Source organism: Castor canadensis, chromosome 13, assembly GCF_047511655.1.
Source record: "Castor canadensis chromosome 13, mCasCan1.hap1v2, whole genome shotgun sequence".
Lineage (NCBI taxonomy): Eukaryota > Metazoa > Chordata > Mammalia > Rodentia > Castoridae > Castor > Castor canadensis.
In genome coordinates this window covers 22,891,891-22,909,359 of record NC_133398.1, presented here as the reverse complement: position 1 = coordinate 22,909,359, position 17,469 = coordinate 22,891,891, and the positions used below count along the sequence as shown (strand labels likewise).

The window sequence follows — 17,469 nt, the reverse complement described above, 5'->3', positions numbered from 1 at the left end:
ATGTAAAAATATCTCAATTACTAGCAACATCTGCTCTTTGAAACAGCTATGTATAAACCCACAAATATTAAGAAATATCTTTGAGCATAGGTCAAAGATATTTGTTACAGTAGAGAAAACAGAAGTCATCAGATGGGGTTCTCCCTTCCCTTAGAAGCCACTAAACTTCTGGATACCTTCTGTCCAATCATAATTCACATATTCTTTTTCCACCCCCTTTGTTTTTCCTCTGGATGTTTTATCTTCTCTGAAATTTCATACTACCAATTTTCTTTCCTGTGCTTTATCTTCAACTACCTATTTCATTCTTTCTATCAGCATTTAAGCATGTCTCATCTTTATAATAATCATGTTTCAAAATTTGTATTAAAAACAAAATTCTCTCTTGATTATACTTTTCCCTTCAGCAAAAACAGGGTAAGATAGTTTAGGGAAACTAAAGACATCTCATTTCGAATACAGATGTAAATGTCCTAGATATAAGCAAATCAAATTCAGTAGTGTATCAAGAGAAAATAGCACCTGGCAAAGCTAATTTAACATGTCAATGTAATTCATTACATGAATGTACTAGAAAGTTATTTGATAAAATTCAATATTCTGAATAAAAACTAAGTGGATTGATGAAATAGCAAAAAGAAATTAAAGACAATTTATCAAAATCAACAGCAGATGTACTACATGGTGAAACACTGAAACACTGTGCATATCAGAAATAAGACAAAGGTATTTTTAATCACCACTATGTATCACCATTACTTTGGAAGTCTTAGGTAATATAGTAAGATAAGAAGATGGAATGGCTTAAACATTTTAGATGAAATATTATGTGTATTTATGTTTATAAAATACTTGAATTTGTAATAGATATTGGGAGGCTGGCTGTATACAAAATATGTATGTATAAATAAGAAACATTTTCTACACTGGCAGTAGCTGGTTAAAAATGGAAATGGAAACTATATACCATTTCCACTTTCACAATACTATAAAAAATGCATGGAAGCCGGGGATGGTGGCGCGCACACGCGTGCACGCGCACAAACACACACACACACACACACACACACACACACTAAGGAGGCAGAAGCAGGAGGATTATGATTTTGAGACCAGCCTAGGCTACACAGTGAGAATCTATCTCAAAAAACCAAAAGCTTGGGCTGGCAGAATGGCACAAGTGGTAGAGTATCTGCTTAAGTAAGTATGAGGCTCTGAGTTCAAACTCCAGTATATATACTATACTATACTATACTACATTGTACTATAATAAATATGACTCTTTGTTTTGAAGAAGACCTGAAATTTGCTGGTGGACCTCTAGGCCTCAGTCTCCCACTGGCCAGCCTGCCCAGCTACCATGCTATGATCCCTTCTGCTCAAGGCGAAGAATTCAAGAGATAGCAGTTAGAGAATAGAGACAGAGAAAACAGCAGAGAACTGAGAGAAAAGGAGGGTGATTAAAGAAAGAGGAGGGTGCAGACTTCGAGGCCAAGTTGTAACTTGTGAGTTAACTGTGAGGTGGTGGGAAAAGGGTTATCTAGTCAGAAAGTGGAAGCACCAGATGTGGCACTGAGCTGGGTTAGAAGTGGCTCACTGACTTTATGACATGTTTGTGTTTTGTGTATTTCTTCCTGGCTCATTTTAGTTGGGGACAATTTTTGAGTTCCCCTAGTTTTTCTTGTGAACAAAATCATGTATCAGAAAATGTGAAATTCATCTATGCTCAAATTGTTCCCTAATATATCTGTCTTTTTGGAAAAAATTCAAAGTTTCAAAGATTTCTTTTTGAAAAAAGCAAAGAAATGTAATTACAATGCTTTCTGTTGTTTTTTTTTCATTTTTCACTCTTTATATTATAGACACCTTTCCTTGTCAGAGCACACAGATTTTCTTCATAATGGTTTCATGGTATTCTGTAGCTCCCCTCCTGATAGCATTTTTGTTGTCTATAATTTTTACCTATTATTAATTGTGCTTAAAATAGACCTCATTTTATAATCGAACACTTCTTTAAGACAGATTCCTAGAAATTTTAACTCCTGAGTCAAAATATACGTGCATTTTTTATCTTGGTGTAACACAAACTGGGCTTTAAAAAGTTTTATATATAATAAAATAAAGTGTTCTTTTCTCCAATATACTGACCCTGGATATTTTTGAATTTTCGAAATTTTGCAAATATGGTAGGTAAAACAGTAACTTAGTGTTTTAATTTGCATTTGTCTAACAGAGAATGAAACTGTATACTGTTTCATATGTTTATTGGCTATTTTTGTATTTTTCCTGAGAAATATCTATTAATATACTTTGCCTATTTTTCTATTAGGTTGCCTTTTGCTATCAATTTATAGGCATTTTTTTTGGTGGTACTGGGGTTTGAACTCAGGACTTTGTGGTTGCTAGGCAGGTGCTCTGCTGCTTGAGCCTCTTCACCTGCCTAATTTGTAGGAATTCTTTGTGTATTGGGAATGCAAATCCTTTTCTTATAATTTGGGTTACAAACATTTCCTCTTAGTCATTTGTCTCTAAATTTTGTTTACAGAAGACTACACTAAAATTGTAAGTTTCTCTAACCAATTTTGCCCTAGTTTTGGATGTCAGAGGATTGACTGTGGTGATACCAACTTCTTGACTCAAAAGGCAAGACTGTGATAGGTATTCATTGAAAGGCTTGTGATGTTTAGGTTAATCTGGAAGACATTTTGGATGTAATATTATTATGCTAATTGATAAATCAAAATATTTTACTTATAAAGATGCCAGCTTTAAAACTGAATATTTATTATGAAATTTTAATTATAGAAACACTGAGAACATCTAAAAATAATGGTATTTTCTTTAATATATAAGCAAATCTAGATAATTTTGCTACTGGATTATTATGAAAAGCAGTAGAATATGGCATGTAACACTGTTCTTCCCCCTTTCAAAAAAACCTTAGCCGAGTTTGTCCATCACCTCGTCCAGGGACTTTTTCATACATTAGACGTCGTTTTTTGAGTAGTGGTAATTGTGAGTATGTTAAACCTGTTAAAAGGAGAAAAATGAAATACATTTACTGCATATAATAATAAAGTGTAGCTTTTTTCCCCAGCTACTAAAGTGGTCACTGTCTCTTTGTCATCCACATATACTATTACAATTTCCAAACTGGGATAAATAAATATTAATAATCACATCTTAACATAAATATACCTATAGCTACTGGTCTAGTACTAAAAATTAGTATGCACATACCTTGTGCAAATAGTTAAATCTCCCTGGATTTTCAATTTCCTCTTCTGAGGAATTATACTATATGATCTTTAAGGTCTCTCCTGGTTTAGTATTTTTTCTGAAATGATTTAGGAATCAACTCAGGCAGGGCTTCCTGGCTCCTGAAGGTTTCCAATGCATCCTCATAGATTAGAATACAAGTTAGAGGCTCACTGATTGACTCTGAACCTCAATCAAAGACATATTCCCTGGTATCTGTATACCTTCAGTCTGTGTTGTGAAAGTGATGCAATTCTTTCTGTCAGTTTCTTTTTTGTTTTGTTTTTCCCATTTCTGTTCTTTTGTCACTTTGGCTATTCTTCTCATGAACATCTATAGCCTTTAGTATGGGGGGATCATATTCACTAAATGCTGTGTTTAGAGATCAATCTAAATTCATGTGTGGAAAATAGATCTTTAGCTTCAATTAAGGAATATGTTTACACATACGAATAATCACAGTGTTAATGATGCTAGGACCCTGGTTCCTCTCTGTAAAGCTGTGGGAGAGCCTGTGCTGGCACCAGGAGTGTGCTGGTAAATGTTTAGCAACCAGCTCTTGGAGTGAGATTGGGGAGGGAGGGCAGGTGAGGAGGGAAGGCCTGATTTGTAGTGACTGCCAGTTTCTGTGTTATACAGACTCCTATCATGGCTGATTTCAAGTATTAACATGATAAAATTGAGTTGTTTTCTGAATAATAGTCCTGACAGCCAAGTCTAATATTTGTAAAAATACTTAAACTTCTTTTTCTATGTTTGACAGGAAACTTTCCTATGAAATGAATTTATCTTTTGTACCAACTTAGTAATTCCCATTCATTTATCATCTATTGTTATCTATATATTATTCCTAAATGTATATCCATATATTCAAATATAGAAAGCACCCACAAATCCCAAGTTAACTAACACAAAGCATCCCTCATAGATTCACAGATGAAAATACTCTTGAAGAAAGTGCTAGCATTTTGGAGAGTATGAAAAAAGTTCACTACATATTTGCCAAGGTGGCATGATAAAGAGTCATCAAGAATAAATGGAAGGAATTCAACACAAACTGACCACAATGTAGTTATGTTAGAAATAACAAAATTAAAAAAAAAAAAAAGAAAAAAACCTGCAATAGCATAAAACTCCTACTATTGACACAAAGTAAAATTACAACAACAGATTAATTAGAAAAGTTAGAACACCATGTTAAAAAATAGTATTAGAAGTTTTTTTCCAGCTTCCATTCCAGTTTCTAACATACCATTTTAAAGACTCTTTGCTTTCAAGTTTTCTCTCAGTAAGTCTGCTCCTTATCCTATACCTGTAATGTTGTGGAATTTATAAGCCCTGAGGCATGACAGGAGGTGAGGGCCACTTTACATGTCCTTATTACATGACACATTACCCTAAAATGTCCTAGATTTAGATACTTACAGAGGCTGATTGATTTTTTTCAGTAAAAAAAAAAACAGTTTTATAATCATTCCTAGGGACATCATCTCATAACTGCAAGAACTGGATGCCACTATAAGCAAGTTTAAAAAGCAGTATAGTAATTAACTATGTCATAAACATCACAAACACAATCTACAGGACAAACAGAAAATCATTTCAAGTTCATGGCAATGGCTTTGGAAAAAATTCCAAGGCTGTGCCAGTATTAATTTGAAAAGTGTTAAATCTTAACAGTGAATTTGGACATAGTGACGTGCTATGGAAAAGCACAGTAAATAAGACAACATTTGCCATACTGAGAGTATAGATACTAGCATTAAAGGTTCAAGTGAAATATATTAATACAATTACTTTATGGAAATATTTAGAAATTAGCACTATTTCTAAATGAACATTATATATGAGATTTAAAATATTTATTTACAACAAAATTAATTAAAATAAAGGTATATATTTTACTGTTTCATCTATGAACCTAAAAGCTTTAATGTTAGAATTTAAAAACAATTTCTGGGATCTTCCCATTGAGAAAATGGGAGAGTCATGTTATACATAGGAGTCCTCTGTGTTCATGCATATATAGTAATTCACATGTTTAATTTGTTGCAGAGTAGAAAAAGGATGAAATTTTTTAAGTAGTTAATTTATGAAACAAACATAACCTTTACAACAAAATAAGACAGAGCACAAATAAAGAGCACAATAGACTTATTTCATGAATATGGATATGAAAATCATTAATAAATATTAGAAACCATATTTAACAGCATATTAAAAGGACCATACCTTAAAATTCAATTAGGTTTATCATAGAATTGGCACACATTCTATGATATTAATATTAGTAATATTATACTACATAATGTATTAATATTAGTAACCTTATAATTATTGACAGCAATAGATCAACGGAAAAAACACATCTGATTTTTTTTTCCCAATAGGTATGTACTAAAGAGACTTTGGATACAGTTCAGCATCTATTCCTCACCAAAGATACTGAAAAAAACTAGGGATAGAACATTTCCTATAAAAATCAGGAACAAAACACGTTATGATTTATTAAATGGGAACAAATTCAAGTTTGTGAGTTCCAGAGCATGGACACTTTGGGAGGCCCTCTTTTAATAAAACAAAGAAAGCAAGTTTTCCTGGGTTTCTCTCAGGGCTCATGAAAAAGAGAAGTTTTGAAATTTAAATTCCTCTCTTTTTCCACCCCTCTACCTCTTTTCCATCATGTTAAGGCCACATTTATGTGGCCATGAAAATAAGAAATGACAGAAAGAAAATGTATAAAAGTGTCCTTTTTAAAAGTTGATAATGCTAAAATGTTCAGACAAGCCAGAAACATCAAAGTGAATTTAATAATGGTATTATCTAATTAGATATTAGATAGTAATAGAATTGTTAGCATTAATGATTTGCATAAAGGGCTTAGAATAGTGTCTGGAGTCTTTTCCCCCTCTCCACTTGGGGCAAGCATTTAGCCCAATCTTTTTGCTTTCAGTTTGTTTTCAGATAGGTCTCACACTTTTGCCCAGGGCTGTCCTAGGCATGAGATCCTATTTTTAACCTCCCAAGTAGCAGGAATTATAGACCTGCGTTACCACACCTGGCTGTAACATCTTAATGAATACAGCCAATGAAATATATGGACCCCACAGAGTCTAATTGTCTAATTCACTGATTCTTCTGTTTAATCTTTGTTGATTTAATCTCCTGCTTAGATTTGCTCAGCTTTTTATTTTTAAATTCTTAAACTGAATGCTTAGTTCATTTAAAGCTATACAATTTGACATATATTCTTTGCATTTATTTTCTTAATCCACAAGTTCTGATTTTTCTCTTTGACTCAAAAGTTACTGGAGAATTTTAAGTGTGATAATTAAAACAGAAATTTTATTAAAATTTGGAGATGGTTCTATCTTTTAAAATTAAAATTGAAAGTAGTTTTTTCGACTATTAAGTGTTACCTGTCAATGATTCCTTGTCTCCTGAGTTAGACGAAGATTCAGAGTGCCTTTTCTGACCTAAATGTTTTCCAGCTCTTTGGTACAAGTAAAGACTGTTGAATTCTTCATTTACATCAGAATTAGAAGTACAGAATAAATCCAAACTGGGAACAGATGGCAATTTTCTCCGGAAAGTCTTTTCAGTCATAGCACTTGAACTTTCACACGTGAAGCTTTCTAATTCATCAGATAGACGTTTTTGCTGATTAGTAAGTACATTATCTTTTTGAGAGAACCATTTGTCATAGGTAGTCTCTGCTCCATATTTTAAGTCAAATGAGTGGTTCTGTCTTCCACATACATTTTTCTTAAAGTTTCCATGAAGAGGAGACTGAGACCCTTCCAGTGAAAAAATAGGGGCAGACACTTCTTTATTTGTGGTTCTTTTTGCTTGAGGGAGTCCCTTTTCGTGGTAATTTATAAAATTAGGGATAATTCTCCTCTGAGTGTCATCGGGTAATATTCTTTTGTCACAATTTATTTGTGTTACACCCAAAGAAAAGACATCAGACTCTGAATCATTCTGGTCTGGAAAGGCATTGCCAAAAGCTTTCTTAGAGTCTGTATTAATCAGAAAAGGATTATTTTGTACCGTGTTAGGGCTACAACTGGAGTTTTTCCAATAGCTGGTCTTAGTGCAGGATGTTGTAGGTGGTAAAATGCATGACATTTCTCTTAGTTCCATAAAAGAAGAGTTATAGTTTGAAGTAGCATTTATGTCTTCCTGTACTGTTTCTTCTAATTCTGAATATGAGTGGTATCTACTATGTTCTTGAATGACAGAGTCTGAAGAACCAGAAGCTGAACTCTGAGAAGTAAAGGCACTAGTTTGATTTCTACCTTCCTGAGGTGATGAAGTTGGAGGTGATTTTGTTATGGAGGAAGAACTAATCTTGAATAAGGAAGTGATGCTACAAAAATGCTAAAAAAATTTAAAAAATTAATCAATACAACACAAACATCAGCCTAGTTAAAAAAATGATGCTTATCATACAGAAAGTATATCATATGGATAATGATGCTTATCTATGTGGAAAGAAGGCAACATATAAATAGTCTATTCATAGACAATATATTGATCCATGTGTTAGGAATAAAATATCTGGGCTCTATTAAAAGGAATACTTTTATAATTTGCATCTATTTTTAATCACTTATAATTGAATTTGTAATAGAATTTATTTTTTAGAGCAGTTTTAGGTTCCCAGAAAATGCAACAGAATTTCTAGTCACACAGGTTATACATACATGCATACTATTTCCTTGATAAGAATTTTTAAATATTACCAATAAGACTTAAGTTCTCTTACCTGCTATAATGAAAGAACCTCAGAATTTTGGAAGAGGTAGTGTAAACACGTGTGAATAGGGTACATAACTGAATATTTATGGGCACAATATTATTTCAAAATGATTCAAAGTATGATAAACTTTACTGAATTATCTATATAAAATAGCTTAAAAATGTAAAATGTGATTGACAGTTAATGAGAATTCTATGGGAAACTTAGTTCAAGTAAATCATTTCTTTGCTATGTGAAGTCCAAAACAAAGTTGGATAGATACTCAAATGGAAAGGAAGTAAACTCATGTAAGTGCATGGATCTTAACTAACCTTTAACACTTTTTCTGGAACTTCAGGTAGGACTTCCTGAAGTTGACACAGAGTTGCAGATAATAACCAATGCAGTGAAGGTACTTTACTTAACATGAGCTGAGCCACCAATGGGTTAATACACGGAAAATCAAGTAAGTACATTTCTTCCTAAAAAAAAAAGTTTAAGGAATAATCAGCCAGAAGTCTTTTGAAAGTGATCCATTTTACTTTACTCATTCCAGCAAATTAAAATTTTTGTCTTTTAACCTTCTGCTTAATTTAGGGCACCTGGAAAATAAATGTTATCAGAAAGGAAATAAGATGGGCACAGTGTTTCAAACCTGTAATCCCAGCTATTAAGGAAGTGTTAACAGGTTACTCCAGAGGCACCTGCACACCCATGTTTATTGCGGCACTATTCACAATAGCCAAGTTATGGAAACAGCCAAGATGCCCCACCACCGACGAATGGATTAAGAAAATGTGGTATCTATACACAGTGGAATTTTATGCAGCCATGAAGAAGAATGAAATGTTATCATTCGCTGGTAAATGGATGGAATTGGAGAACATCATTCTGAGTGAGGTTAGCCTGGCCCAAAAGACTAAAAATCGTATGTTCTCCCTCATATGTGGACATTAGATCAAGGGCAAACACAACAAGGGGATTGGACTATGAGCACATGATAAAAGCGAGAGCACACAAGGAAGGGGTGAGGATAGGTAAGACACCTAAAAAACTAGCTAGCATTTGTTGCCCTTAACGCAGAGAAACTAAAGCAGATACCTTAAAAGCAACTGAGGCCAATAGGAAAAGGGGAACAGGTACTAGAGAAAAGGTCAGATCAAAAAGAATTAACCTAGAAGGTAACACCCATGCACAGGAAATCAATGTGAGTCAATGCCCTGTAAAGCTATCCTTATCTCAACCAGCAAAAACCCTTGTCCCTCCCTGTTATTGCTTATATTCTCTCTACAACAAAATTAGAAACAAGGGCAAAATAGTTTCTGCTGGGTATTGAGGCGGTGGGGGGGGGGAGAGGGAGGGGGCGGGAGTGGGTGGGGGCAGGGGGGAGAAATGAACCAAGCCTTGTATGCACATATGAATAATAAAAGAAAAAGAAAAAAAAAAAAAGGAAGTGTTAATCAGGAGGATCACAGTTTGAGGCCAGCCTGGGCAAAAAATTAGTTAAGACACGCCCCCAACACCAAGCAAGTGGGCATGGTGGTGCAAGCCTATGATCCCAGCTATATGGAAAGCCACAGGTAGGAAGATAATGCAATCTGTGGTCAGCCCTGGACAAAAACAAAAGAGCCTTCCAAAAAATAAGTAAAGCAAAAAAGGGCTGAGGGTGTGGCTAAAGTAGAAGAGCACCTGCCTAGCAAGTGTGAGGCCTTAAGTTCAAACCTCCCAAAGAAAAGTATCTCCCCCACAAAAAAAGAAAGGAAATTAAAATACATATATTTATATTTTGCTTTGCAAACATCTGATTTATACATTTAGAAAAATAAACCTTAGACGGTGAAACTTCAAGCCAGGACTTATTCAGCCATTCATGAGGATCTCTCTTCGAGGTCATCAAATTGTGGTCAGCAATTTGACGAATTATCAATGCAGTCTCTTTGACTCCTGGGGTAAAGATAAGCTAAAATATACATTTTCATATGTTAGATTTTAAAATGCAGCATTCAAAAATAGTTTGAAATTTAAAACAGTGGGTTAACAGTATTTTAGATATAATTTATTACTGTATCTGTGTGAAACCCACAATATTTTGTGAGGATAACCAATTTTCTTTAAATATGACATTCTGGTATCTTCTAATTTTGGAACTAAATTGTTTTCTTCACTTCTACTTTTCATTTGTTAATAAAATATTTTAAAATATATAGTATTTAAACCAAATATTCATTAATATTTATTAAATTTAATATTTACTATTTTACAGTATTAGTTAATATTTTAAAATTATGGTTTTTAATAACTAGGTTAAACCTAATAGCTCTCATCTAAAAATAATTTTAAAATATAGTCAATATTTTTCAAAAACAAAGATAAAAATAAAAGATACTCATAAATAAATTTGATGTTGTGTTCACAAAGAAAAGAATTAAGATTTTAATTTGGAGTAGTCATTCCAGTGTTTTGGGAATTGTTCATCTAATATTATCCTAAGATACACCTGCTGAAACACTGTGAGAGTGTGTGAGAGAGTGTGAGTGCAAGTGAGTGAGTAAGAGTGTGAGAGTGTGTTTTTGTGTGTGTGTGTGTGTGTGTGTGAGTGAATATTAAACTTAACTATTAAAAAAGAACTTTGTAATATCTATTCCCTGCCGGCCACTGTTTTTCTCTGGGCCCTTCACTCTTCATAAATGTCAACTTTTTTCTGCTTTTATTTATCTTTTTCTTTTTAATTACCTTTCATAAATATTCAGTTGAAGGAAAGCTAGTTCATAGATTAACAGTTTAACATGGACAGAGAACACATTGCCCTAAGTAATTAGCTCTTAGAAATGTAAGAATCCTGTCAGCGGTGTGGTGCCACACACCTAAATCCCAGCTACTTGAGAAGCTGAGGCAGGAGGATCACAAGTCAAGGCCTGCCTGGACAACACAGCAAGACCCCATCTTAGAAAAAGAAATCCTACACTGTAGTGGAAATTTAAGGAAAAAGTTCAAGGGGATTGGGAACACAGCTTCATGGTAGAGTGTTTGCCTTGTGTGCCCAGGGCCCTGGTCTTGGGTCACAGCAAAACAGACATATACACACACACATAGTACAAATCTAGAAAATAATTATGATCATATTCTATTCCATAGAATAACAAATATAGAACTGTTAGTGTATACGTGGAGAGTCTATATTCTAAAAGAGGACTTTTAAATTATAAAAATACATAGAGTGCACAGATACACAACTTAATATTATATTTTACTTCGAGTTTGGATGTTTGGAGAAGATATGACATTGTCATTTAAATATAAACTTTATTTTAAAAGGAATATTTTTATAACTGTGATAGTGAGCATTACCTTAATTAGGGCAGGAATTCTGGGGCTCATTCTTAGACTTGGGTGATTCAAGATAATAAGATAATAATTCAAACTCTTAAATTATTTTCAAAAGTTTGCATATGTATACTTATGCTTTTTTCTACAAAGAGGATTCATAAGAAATTTATAGAACTTTCTAAAAATTAGAGTAACATTTAACAGGACACTACGAGCAGCATTTTCTTTTTTAAGAAAATGTACTTACACTGTCTGATTCTTCTTTTATGGGTAAGCTCTTCAGATGTCTGAAAACAGGACATCATACTGATGTCCTCTTAAGAGACCAGGGAGCCTCTTTTAATATAATGATGTCATCAACTCAGGGCAAGAAAAGGCTTATGAATAAGAGCAAACTGACCATAGTTGCTTCTCAAAGTTCATGAAAAACTTAACCCACTTTTTAGATTATTACATAAAACCTGAAAAAAATTTGGGTAGTTTCATCTAGGTGGAAGCAGACCTTTGTTTGGGATGGATTGTGCCTTGACAGTATTCCCAAATGCCCTCTCTGGACCATGTCACTGTACCTGAGTACAATGCTATTTACTGGTATGTCCTATGTATAGAAGAATAAATAATTTCTAAACTCTACTGTAATACAATTTTTACCATGTACTGAGAGATGCTAGTTAAGGGGTGAAGCCTCACTTGAATGAATAAAAGACAAATTTATATTTGCCACTTGTTTATTTTGTTAACTTTTCTAAAATTTTTATTCCTATGCTTAACATGCATCATGAGATCAAAATTATCTGGAATTCTGTTTCTAACAGTTCATTTGTTGATATTAACAAGTTGTGCTATGATTTAATTCTATTTAGTAGATGTTTGTTAAATATATTTAAGTACTGTGCTAGCTGCCTCTGAAGGACCTACTTCTTACCTTTCAGGGTAGAGGACGTATAAATAACACTTCATGCTATAATAAAGACATGGAGTGTAAGTGAGATTTATTCTGAGAGGGTATGGCTGGGGCAAATTTCTTTAAGAAGATGGTGTTTCATGATAAAAGCGAGAGCACACAAGGGAGGGGTGAGGATAGGTAAGACACCTAAAAAAATTAGCTAGCATTTGTTGCTCTTAACGCAGAGAAACTAAACCAGATACCTTAAAAGCAACTGAGGCCAATAGGAAAAGGGGACCAGGAACTAGAGAAAAGGGTGGATCAAAAAGAATGAACCTAGAAGGTAACACACACGCACAGGAAATTAATGTGAGTCAACTCCCTGTATAGCTATCCTTATCTCAACCAGCAAAAACCCTTGTTCCTTTCTATTATTGCTTATACTCTCTCTACAACAAAATTAGAAATAAGGGCAAAATAGTTTCTGCCAGGTATCGAGGGGGGGAGGGGGGGAGGGGGAGGGGGCGGAGTGGGTGGTAAGGGAGGGGGTGGGGGCAGGGGGGAGAAATGACCCAAGCCTTGTATGCACATATGAATAATAATAATAAAAAAGAAGATGGTGTTTGAGCTGTGTGTGAAAGAACCTTGACAAGCAGCTGTAAGGGCATGAAGAATAGCATTCCCAGGGGAAGGCAGGCCAGAATGATGTTCATGCAGTGGGTGGGGGGTGCTGATGTGGGGAATATGTGCAGGAAATGGTGAGTAAAATGATGTTAAAGGAAGGATTAACAGGGGGCCAAATTGTGAGGAATTTGAATCCAGGTGAGTTTAAGCCATATTTTGAATGAATTAGGAAACTATGGAAGGTTTTTGAGCAAGAAAATTCAACTTAGGGCAAATGCTCATCAAGACTTGGCACTGTGCCAGGTTCCAGTCATACGACACTGAACAGACATGTCTTCTTCAGAAGCTGATAGTCTAGGGAGTGAAATTTTTACAGCTGTGCATCAGAAATGTAATTGCTATTTATATATGATGGAGTGGGGAAGAATAGAAAAATGGTGATTAGTTAGGAAAGTACTTACAAATTCAAATGAGAGGCAATGGAGGCCTGAATATAGAGAAATAGCACTGGGAGTAGAAGGAGAGACATATTCTAGAAATACTGCAGAATTAAAAAGAGGACTTAGCTACTGATTAAACTGAAAGAGTGATCCACAAACTAAGCTGGAGGGAGAATGAACTGTACGTTGGACATGCTGATTTGAAGTATTTGTGGGATATTTATGTGGAGATTTCCAGTTGACTACTAGAATACAGGCACAGACATTAAGAAGTATCAGGGAAAAAAATTAAGTATTGTACTCAGAAATTAAAGTTAAGGCTGTGAGAATGGCCGAGTTCTTAAAAGAAAGAATGTGAAGTGATAACAGATATGAATGCTAAGGCCTGAATATAGACAAATGTCTAAATTTCAGAGGACACTGAAAAAAGGGGCCAAGAAAGGAGACTGATGAGAGACCACCAATGTATATTACCTTACTCATATGTCATAACATTTCTATTACATAGCAGATAAAAATTTAGTACATTTTTCATAATGAAATTTTTTGATGAGTGGATATTTTTATTTGTATTCTGACATGTATTTGAAAAATATAAATAGTAATTCAGATATAAAATTTGATTTGTTTTTAAATTAACTAAACTAAAAGCTTTTTTTTTTTTGGTGGGACTGGTGTTTGAACTCAGGGCTTCGCACTTGCAAAGAAGGCACTGCTGCTTGAGCCACACCTCCAGTCTAACCCAAAAGCCTTTAAAACAGAAGTTAAAGTGGTAAAAGTATTTATAAATTTGAAATTGTTATTTATTTAACTTTTAAACAGTTTTTAATTTGCTTATTTAATGTTATTCCTACTGGGCACTTGAGTGTGAGTATAATTTTGGTTTGTGAAAAGTGCTTATGAACAAACATACAGGAAAATATACCTTTACATCCAGTTCTTCAGATTTAAGACCAGAGGAAACCAAAGCTGCATAAATCAGTGCTAGATGATGAAGTGTCTTTTCTGTAAGATAGTACCTAAGAAGAATTATATTACCATGCATCTACTCACTTGACATATGACTGTTTTTATTAAGAATTCACTGTTTTCCACATTTTGTAATATTAGTAGAATAAACCGGCTAAGACAATCCTAGTATGGTAGACTCATGCTTTTTTGTGCATTCTGTACTCTTTTGAAAAAACATACTCACCTCCATTCTTTAACAGTACTGTTAAAGCTAGGGAATGCTAAGGATATGTAGTGGGGGGAAGTGTGGGGTGAGGAGAAAAATTTAATTCATCCCCTTATTAGCCTTATGGACCAAAGCCTGCAAACTAGGATACTCCATCAGTGGAGTACACCAATTAAGCACATCAATGAAAGAAAGTATAAGATATATTTAATGAAATTTAGAAGGATGTAATTTAAAAATGATTTATCTTCTAGCAGACAAGTCCAGAGTTACAAAGTAATAAAACACTTAAAGCAGTGATTCTTAGTGAGATGGGGAAGGAGAGGATGAGTAGCACAGAATGTCCAGGGGAATATGTGTCATATCTAAGTTCTCATTTGCTTTCCTAGCATGCCTACATATTAAGAATCCCTAACTTAAAGCAAACTAGATGGGCAAGGAGAAAATGTGCATAACTATTTCTATTCAAAGGAGAGAAATGAACAAGAAATAAGAACATGAATTTAGACGAAGAAATGTTTACTTACTCTGAATTTAATGTTTCCTTGGTGTAAAATATTATCCAACAATAGCTGTACTGAAATGATAATGCCATCAATCTCATAATGATATTGTCTGATGCTTTTTCATAATTCAGTTCTTCTAGGTCCTATTAGAAAATAAAGAAAATGAACAGATTCATTAGGTTAGATAGTGTTGCAAAATTATTATATTTCAAGAATCTATAATATGTAAATGGTAACTTAAGAAGAAGCATGGGTATGGACTCCCATTTTGTGGAAAAATTAAAATTATACTACTGGTAGTAGGGGAAAACCTACAGTAGACCTAATAAAACAAATGACAGCTTTAGCAAGAAAGGCTCATGAGTCTCCCCAGGTCCCAGATATATGAAGAAAGCAGCCTACAGAGTACCCCTATTTTGGCAATGTCCTTTGTGGACTGGGATCTGGTTATTCCAAAGGCAATAGAAAATGTTTAAAAACCTGTAGAATCACCTGCACTGCATGCTTACTTAAGGGAGATGAGAAAGCAGCAGTTAATGGACTCCTAGAAATCGCTACCTAATGGTCTGGAATCCCCTTTTCCTTTAACACAAGTATTTTTTGATAGAGTAATTCAGGAAATTGTCCTTCCTCTAACAATAAGTTATATAACTGTGGATTAAAACAGTTTTATCAAGTGGAAAAATAATTAAGAACTTTAAATATGCAAGACACAGTATTTCTTAAAAGTCTAGTAGTTGTGTTATTCCATCATATAATTCTTACATTGTAAATTTTGCTCATCAAATCAGACTGCATCTTACTCTATTTGCCCAAATTTTATACGCTGTACCATTAAACCTGGTTTCTGCTCCCCACTCCTACCCCATTAAATTAATTCCTTTGTACTTGGTACTCCAATAAAGCAAACATATAAGGAAAATTCAGCCAAGAATTTATACATCACAAATTCCAAACCATATATAAGTTTGAAGAGAATCTCTCTCTCTCTCTCTCTCTCTCTCTCTCTCTCTCTCTCTCTCTCTCTCTCTTGTTTTTGTTTCTTTTTGTTTCTGGTGCAGGAGATCAAATCCAGGACTCTCTACATGGTATACCACTGAGCTATATCTTAAGCTCATGGGATTCAATTTTTAAGGCTTCCTACACTAAATTATTCTATAACTGTTTTAAAATAGGTCAATATACACTATTAAATATTTGTATTTACCTTGTCTTCTTAAAGTATGTTAAAAATTTATAAGGCATCATAGAAGTTTGATAATAGCTGCCTTCCACAGTGATAATTTTGGCACTTGTGGCCCATTTGCAAAATTCAGCAGAAATCACTAATAAGCTCTCTATAGAAAGGTAACAAATTATACAGTTGTATGTATTTTAATATATTTGAGTTTATACTTTTACTACATAGCTTTACCTGCAAAATTATAGCAGTGTGCTCATCAATCGTCACCACTACATAATGCTCTGTACTTCCAAACAGTTTCAATGACTCACTGTAGCATCTCTCCACCAGTGTGATATTACAACTGTAAAATACAGTATTTCTGGGTAAAAATGAGATGGCTAAGAAAAATTCTTCAAGGAACATTATATTGTCCTCCTGTGCATTAAATTATTTGAATTCTTGTATTTTTCTTTCAGATTTAAGACCAGAGGGAAGAAATTTGGTTCATTCAATATGTAAAACAAACAGTTGAGATGTGTGTTCCATTCAGTATTGTCCCGAACATTATGGCCCATAATACATTACAAATACCATTTTAGCTCTTTAAGTAATATTTGTGAAATTAAAACACTGTGTTATGAGACTAAACTATTCCCCATTTATCATAATTTTCTTTTCCTTACAATTGGACTACTTTTGGGGGGAGTACATTTGGGACTGAACCCAGGACGTTATATATACTAAGCAAACCTCTACACTCCACAGTCTCTGACCTAGGTTTTAGCAACTTTTTATAAGTTCATGGTTTTCCATGAATACCCTAAAGCTTAAAGATATCAAAACAAAAGCATGACAAACTAATTTCCACTTTATCAAAGGTCATAGCTCAGTTAGCCTTCCTTGATAAGCAGTATAAGGCCTGACATGCCTATGACAACGTGTGTGCTATGATAAAGGGTTTTTGATTTTTAAAACACTCAATGTTGGTATAACCTTAGAAATAAGATCATAAGTCCTAAGAACTCAAGAATTCATTTAAAACTTCATAGTCCTGTTTCCCAAGAAGTATTTAAAGTCTCCTAAACAAGAATACTCATTCTCAATCATCAATGACTCAAAGATATGAACATATGATTCACAGAAAAATAACATACAAAATGTTTATATTCATTAGTAACAAAAGAAATATAAGTAAAATATAAATTTAAACAATAACTAAATTTTCTTTTTTGTCTATAAAATTAGTAAATATTATAAAAAAGAAAATATTCAATCATTATTAGGGTATACTATGGGGAAAGAAGTATAAATTGATACAGTCTCTGGGAAATGATTCTTACGTGAT

The 17,469-nt window shown here is 33.9% G+C and overlaps 1 protein-coding gene across 1 annotated transcript in view; it reads right to left on the bottom strand.

The window, feature by feature from the left end:
- Positions 1-2,756: 2,756 nt before the first annotated feature.
- Shoc1 (shortage in chiasmata 1) overlaps positions 2,757-17,469 on the bottom strand; it is a 103,616-nt gene continuing 88,903 nt past the window's right edge. Inside the window, exons 23-29 of the mRNA XM_074051260.1 lie at positions 16,374-16,485; positions 14,981-15,102; positions 14,202-14,295; positions 9,828-9,959; positions 8,332-8,481; positions 6,678-7,638; positions 2,757-3,030 (exon numbers count right to left, since the gene is read on the bottom strand). Coding sequence (XP_073907361.1) covers positions 2,930-3,030; positions 6,678-7,638; positions 8,332-8,481; positions 9,828-9,959; positions 14,202-14,295; positions 14,981-15,102; positions 16,374-16,485 — 1,672 coding nt within the window. The 3' untranslated portion in view covers positions 2,757-2,929. The remainder of the gene's footprint in view (positions 3,031-6,677; positions 7,639-8,331; positions 8,482-9,827; positions 9,960-14,201; positions 14,296-14,980; positions 15,103-16,373; positions 16,486-17,469) is intronic.